This window comes from Electrona antarctica, assembly GCF_951216825.1.
Source record: "Electrona antarctica genome assembly, chromosome: 14".
Lineage (NCBI taxonomy): Eukaryota > Metazoa > Chordata > Actinopteri > Myctophiformes > Myctophidae > Electrona > Electrona antarctica.
Window position 1 is genome coordinate 17,284,169 of NC_136795.1, and position 6,742 is coordinate 17,290,910.

The window sequence follows — 6,742 nt, forward strand, 5'->3', positions numbered from 1 at the left end:
TATGGTCTAGATACCTGTACCTACTGTACATCCACTGCATCCCTCATCACCTACAGTATCAACCATACCACCATAACAGTATGGTCTAGATACCTATACTGTACATCCACTGCATCCCTCATCACCTACAGTATCAACCATACCACCATAACAGTATGGTCTAGATACCTATACTGTACATCCACTGCATCCCTCATCACCTACAGTATCAACCTTACCACCATAACAGTATGGTCTATACCTATACCTATACTGTACATCCACTGCATCCCTCATCTAACTACCTACCTCTCTTTTTCAGTGCTGACCCTGGGAGCTGTGCTCCAAAATGTCCTATGCACTTGTGCAAATGGCTAAAATGATTGCAAACAGTCTTCATAAATAGTACACAAGACTTCACATCTTGACTTGTACAAGTATACTAACGCATCCCTTGTACTTTTTGAGGGGCGCTATATAGGCCCTCCTATGCCCAGCTGTGTGTGTGTGTGTGTGTGTGTGTGTGTGTGTGTGTGTGTGTGTGTGTGTGTGTGTGTGTGTGTGTGTGTGTGTGTGTGTGTGTGTGTGTGTGTGTGTGTGTGTGTGTGTGTGTGTGTGTGCCCCATAGATGATTTGCTATGGCCAAAAGTAATCGGCCGAATGTGATGATGTATTTCCACTTCAGTATAGATGACAGTGGTCTGTTTCGGCGATTCGATCTCGCTGTCTTTTTTATGACATAGGTAAGAGCATCAGCAACTACGCAGCTTGTATCCGATTCTTAATCACTTGCGTCCCTATTTTGTGCATGTTATTATAGTAGAAAATAGCAGATAGCAGATGACAATCTATATTCTATAAGCTCTCTTGTGGAACACCACAGGCCTTGGTTAAATAAAACGTATTGTTTCTGATTGTATACTTCAAGTATACAATCGTTCTATTCATATAAGCGTATAGTATACATTATTTCTTATAACGTACATACGTTCTTTTAATATAGTATATACACACATACGTTAATTCTCTTTTTCATTTGTGCTTATTGCGACTGCAGGTCGCATTTACTATGAAATTGTGCATTTCCCGTCAGTCAGTGTATTACTCAAAATCCCCATACATGGGAAAGCCCCCATATGGTTCCCAGGTCTCACGTGACATCATCAGGGATGGAGATGTCATAGTAAATGTGACCTGCTGTCACAATTACGCCCATATATGGAGATCCCTGCTGTCATCAATATTGGCCAGCAACTCTGCATCTGACCTCAAACCTCAAACCCTTAGATCTCCATAATGGATATATGGATATATGTCAGAACCTGTTCTCACTGAAGAGAATGTGCCTTAGATCTCCATATATGGAGCTGACCTATGTTATGACATTCCATATGTTGATCTGACCTCATCAAACCATGTACACTCAAGACATGCTCCTTATATGGCCAGTACAGAATTCATTCCATATGTTTGTTGATCTGACCCCCCATGCCAAAGCGTCGCCCAGCAGTCTCGCCCAGCAGTCTGCCTTCAACGAGGTGGATGCCTCAGGCATTTTTTTGCTTCTAAAAATATACAATTAAATCAGATCTTTCTAAATTTATTTGAAGATTTAACTTTTTGATGGGCTCTAGCCCCTCCTATGCCCATCTTTGTGTGTCTGTGTATACCACGGAAATTATTTGATTGGCTGAGCACGGAATGTGATGTATGATGTGCGTGCGTGCGTGCGTGCGTGCGTGCGTGCGTGCGTGCGTGCGTGCGTGCGTGCGTGCGTGCGTGCGTGCGTGCGTGCGTGTCTTGTATAAGAGAAGCACAGACTTAACTGGCAATAAAAGGACGTTGATTAGTGGAGCAGGGTTTGTGAGGCAAGGAGATGAGAGGTGGTCTTCTTAATAAGAGCGGATGGCAGGAGGGATGTGGGCACAATCCTGTTCATTAAGAGTGCCATCAATCACGGGGCGATACTCCAAAGTCACCTTTCCAGTCTTGGGGTCAACATAGGACAGCGTGTGCTTCCTCCAATGCTTTTCAAAGGGCTTCTTCTCCTGGCCTTTGAGAGCTTTAGAGTAATCATACTCATCAATGCGGTCTTTGAAGTCCTCTCTGGCGTGAGCTCCCCTGCTCTCCCGTCTCTGCTCCGCCGAGTGGATCGTCTGAAGGGCGTTCAGCATGAGGTTCTGAAGTTCCAACGTTTCCACCAGATCCGTGTTCCACACAATGCCTCTGTCGAAGGTCTTGACGTGCTCCAAGGACTGGTAGATGGCATCCATCTTGTCACATCCCTCCTTTAGAACAGAGCCTGTACGGAAGACCGCAGCGTGGTTTTGCATGGTCTTCTGCATGTCCAGTCTAATCTCGGAGGTTCTCAGGCCTCCGTCGGCAAACCTCAGCCGATCCAAATTGGCCACGGATTCCTCTCCCGCGTTGGGCTTCAGAGGGGACAGCTTCTCTCCTGGTTTATCCTGCTCGGCGATGGCGATGGCACAAGCTCTGCCAAACACCACCAGGTCCAGCAGGGAGTTGGCACCCAGACGGTTGGCCCCGTGGACACTGGCAGACGCCGCCTCTCCGCAGGCATACAGGCCAGGCACCACCTGGTCTTCTCCACTGGTATGGGTGATCACCTGTCCCTTGTAGTTAGTAGGTATCCCTCCCATGTTGTAATGGACAGTGGGCAGCACTGGGATGGGCTCCTTTGTGACATCCACTCCAGCAAAGATCATAGCGGTCTCCGAGATGCCGGGCAGTCTGGTGGCCAGGTGCTCAGGAGGCAGATGGTGCAGTTGGAGGTACACGTGGTCCTTCTGTGGGCCAACGCCTCTTCCCTCTCTAATCTCGACAGTTATGGAGCGGGACACCACGTCTCTGGAGGCCAGGTCTTTGGCGGTGGGGGCGTAGCGCTCCATGAAGCGCTCTCCCTCGCTGTTTAACAGGATTCCTCCCTCGCCGCGACAACCCTCCGTGATCAGGCAGCCGGCGCCGTAGATACCAGTGGGGTGGAACTGCACAAACTCCAAATCCTGGCAGGGCAGACCGGCTCTCGTCACCATGGCATTGCCGTCTCCCGTACAGGTGTGGGCCGACGTACAGCTGAAATAGGCGCGCCCATAACCCCCGGTAGCGATAATCGTGTTCTTGGCTCTGAAGCGGTGGATAGATCCGTCCTCCAGGCAGAGAGCGATCACTCCTTTACACTCCCCGTCTTCCATCAGTAGATCGAGAGCAAAATACTCCACAAAGTAGCTGGTGTCATAGCGAAGCGAGCGTCCGTACAGGGTGTGCAGCATGGAGTGTCCCGTCCTGTCTGCCACGCAGCAGCAGCGGTGCGCCTGGCCTCCCTTTCCATACTTCAGACTCTGGCCTCCAAACGCTCTCTGGTAGATTCTCCCGTCGTCCGTGCGGCTGAACGGCATGCCAAAGTTCTCCAGCTCCACCACGGCCGCCGGGGCCTGCTCGGTCATGTGGTGGATGGCGTCCTGGTCTCCCAGCCAGTCGGATCCCTTCACGGTGTCATAGAAGTGCCACCTCCAGTCGTCCCCCTCCATGTTGGCCAGGGCGGCGTTGATCCCGCCCTGCGCGGCGACCGTGTGAGACCTGGTGGGGAACAGTTTGGTGACGCATGCCGTGTTGAATCCGGCCTCTGACAGGCCTAAAGCGGCTCTGAGTCCTGCCCCTCCGGCACCCACCACCACGGCATCAAACTCGTGGTCCACGACACGGTACTGCGTGGAGAGATCTTCCGACACTGTGGCGTTCTTCTTGCCGTAGATTGAGAAATGAAAGTTCTTGGACCCCTGAGCAGCAGCAGCACCAGGTTTTAGTGTTTTAGTTTTGGAGTGTAGTATCCTTTTGGAAAGGAGCCGGGATGCAAGACGTATGCTAGCCATGACATGTCCAATGGAAGGTCGAACCGTCAATATAAACTATACATTTCTAAATGTCCCAGCTAGTCCTGAAAGTGACAGACCATTTCAAGCTTTGTGAAATACATCAGCAGCTACAGCATGCCAAAGTTTGAGAATAAATCTAGATGGTGGGTCTATAGAGAACGACTCTAGAGAGTGAGGGAATCTGCTTCCCTTCGATGCCAATATATGGAGATCTCTGAACTCTCCCAAAACTGACTGGTCGAAACACTTGCCCATATATGGAGGTCCCCGAACTCTCTTAAGCTGATTGGTTGAAAAAGTGCCATTAGGACATACAGTATCTATGACATACGACTCCATATTTGGGCATGGTTTCAAATTTATGTGACACCACTGACACACAGGGCCTTGGTGCCGTCGACCGTCGTAATGCCTGATTTTACACTTGGTTGCATGCTGAATCTACAAGCTCACAACGCGTTGCAGTGCAATGCGTTGTGAGCGTGTAGATCTGACATTTTCAGAGCGGAACACCCGAGTGCAACCATCATAAAATGACTTGTCTTTTAGTTCTAATGGATCTCTTCTCCACTAGTCCTGTCCTAACATTTTAGTCAAGTTTTTATTTGTTGATGAAATTGTATATTTAGTCTTAGTTTTAGTCATCATAGCTTAGTTTTTATTTCATAGTCAGTGAAAAAAGGTAGTCAACGAACATTTGTCGTCATAGTTTTAGACAGCTGTTCTCAACAGCTGCATATTTCCCCTGCTTTCCGTTTGTTCCCGTCCAGCTCGATGGGCTCGGGCCGGGGAACACACCGTACAGCTCCTCCTCAGCAGCGAGCTGTTTAAGAGCGCTGCATGCAACCCCCTGCAGGCCTGCTCCATCCTTGGTGCTGGTTTCAAAGTAGGGGAAGTTGTTCATGCTCTAGCCTGGAACTCACCTATGCTTTTTATGGCATAGGCAGCTCCCGGCAGGATCCGCCGGGAGAAACTATGCGCAGCTGCGCGACATGAGACTAATTACTTAGAGCGACAGAGAGAGAGAGGAGTGTGTGTGTGTGTACATGTGTGCGTGTGTGTCAATTTAACAAAGGTGCAGACGATCAGAAATCAGCAGAGAGTGAGCGATGTTTGCTCTACTCTATGCCGAATTGAAGTGGACTCGGACCCAGACTTATTTCTTTCTCCCTGGAAATAAAAACGTCTGGGTTTCCGAGGCTATTCATGCTCTGACACCAGGCTTGTGCTTGTTTGGTAGTCACCCGCATGTTCTCCAGGTCGATCTTGTTGCCCAGCACCACAAAGGGGAAGTTCATTGAGACACTTCGGCTCAGATTGATCATAGACCATTATTGCAAAGCTTTTGCATGTGAGTATGGCGGTATGGCTCTGCTCATGTGATATCAGATGATCTGCATACCGTTACACAGTTCTGATATCACATTTGATATCTCAGATTATCTGTGCCCCAAGACACAGCTCTGATATCAACAACCCCCCAGAGCAGAGCCAAAGATACGATAATCCATGAACAATACACAGAATAACACATCAACACATGATTCAACACAATGAAACACATCAACACATGATTCAACACAACACATGATTCTACACAATCACAAACTATGCAATAATATCCCATAATCCCTGGACTAAGAATTACGGGGAGGTGGGGGAAATGTCCACGCAGATGCCGCACGATCTGCCTGACGGCTCAGCATGCAAAGAATGTGTAGAGAGCTGAGGCTGCTTAAAGGGGCATTCCACTCATTTTCAACATTTTACTATGTCATTAATATACCTTAGAGCTGTTGTGTGGAAATAATAAAAAACGTCCCCCCATTTTATGTTTCCTAGAACTGGAGGTCTGAAAGAAATCATTAACATGGTGAAACACATCTTGATGATGTCATCAAGATGTGTTTCACCATGTTAATGATTCTTTTCATACTTTTCATACTAGGAAACACATAATGGGGGGACTTTTTTATTATTTCCACACAAAAGCTCTAAGGTATGTTAATGACATGGTAAGGCCAGCTCCATATATGGACACTGGGCAGGGGCCCTCTCCAGAGCCCGGGCAGAGGCCTTTTTGGGGCGGTTCTGGACAACCGTGGGTCCAACCGACACCGGGCACTGTGGTCGGATGGAACGCGTGTGTCGAATTTGAAGTCGGTGCGGCGAACGGTTCTCGAGTTACGTGGATTACAGACGTACGTACAGACGTACAGAGACTTGGTGCATTTATAGTTAGATGTTTGTTTGTTTGTCCAGTATCACTAGGCCTACGCCAGCAGTAGCACAAAAATATAGTTCCAGTGGGTCAAATTGAATGAAAGATATGGTAGAAATAGGTGACGCTAGTTTTGTGCATTCATTCTTTTTTAATGAGTGGCCCCCAGTGCCCCAATGACTGGAACTACTGTACCTGTACTTAATATTCACCAAAACCAGACTAGAACTCACGGGACTCAGGCAATCAATTAATACCTTTGCGACCACTAAGTATTTCCTACAGCTTTAAGTCCAAAAATCTGAACTAACTAGCAAAAATACACTGACAAATCATTGATTTACTTCTGGTCTATCAAGCTTTGAATGGTTTAGGTCCAAAATATATTTCTGATCTTGTGTGATATTATGAACCATCCAGACCTCTCAGGTCATGTGGGAAATGTCTGCTTTCTGTCCCTAAAATGGAGAAGCAGCGTTTCCTGGGCATAGGAGGATGGATGGACCCTCGAAGGGCAGATGGGGAGAAGAGGTGGGGGACGACCAGTAGGGCAGATGGGGAGAAGAGGTGGGAGACGACCAGTAGGGCAGAGGACAACAAATGGTCACTGTAGGGCAGAATTAACGCTCTTCGTCACACAAGCACGTCA

The 6,742-nt window shown here is 48.1% G+C and overlaps 1 protein-coding gene across 1 annotated transcript; it reads right to left on the bottom strand.

Moving 5' to 3' along the window:
• Positions 1–1,871: 1,871 nt before the first annotated feature.
• LOC306936583 (succinate dehydrogenase [ubiquinone] flavoprotein subunit, mitochondrial-like) lies at positions 1,872–3,869 on the bottom strand (the record flags this gene model as incomplete). Its single annotated transcript, XM_079520151.1, has 1 exon — positions 1,872–3,869. The coding sequence occupies one exon, from the start codon at positions 3,867–3,869 to the stop codon at positions 1,872–1,874; it is 1,998 nt and encodes a 665-aa protein (XP_079376277.1).
• Positions 3,870–6,742: the final 2,873 nt, after the last annotated feature.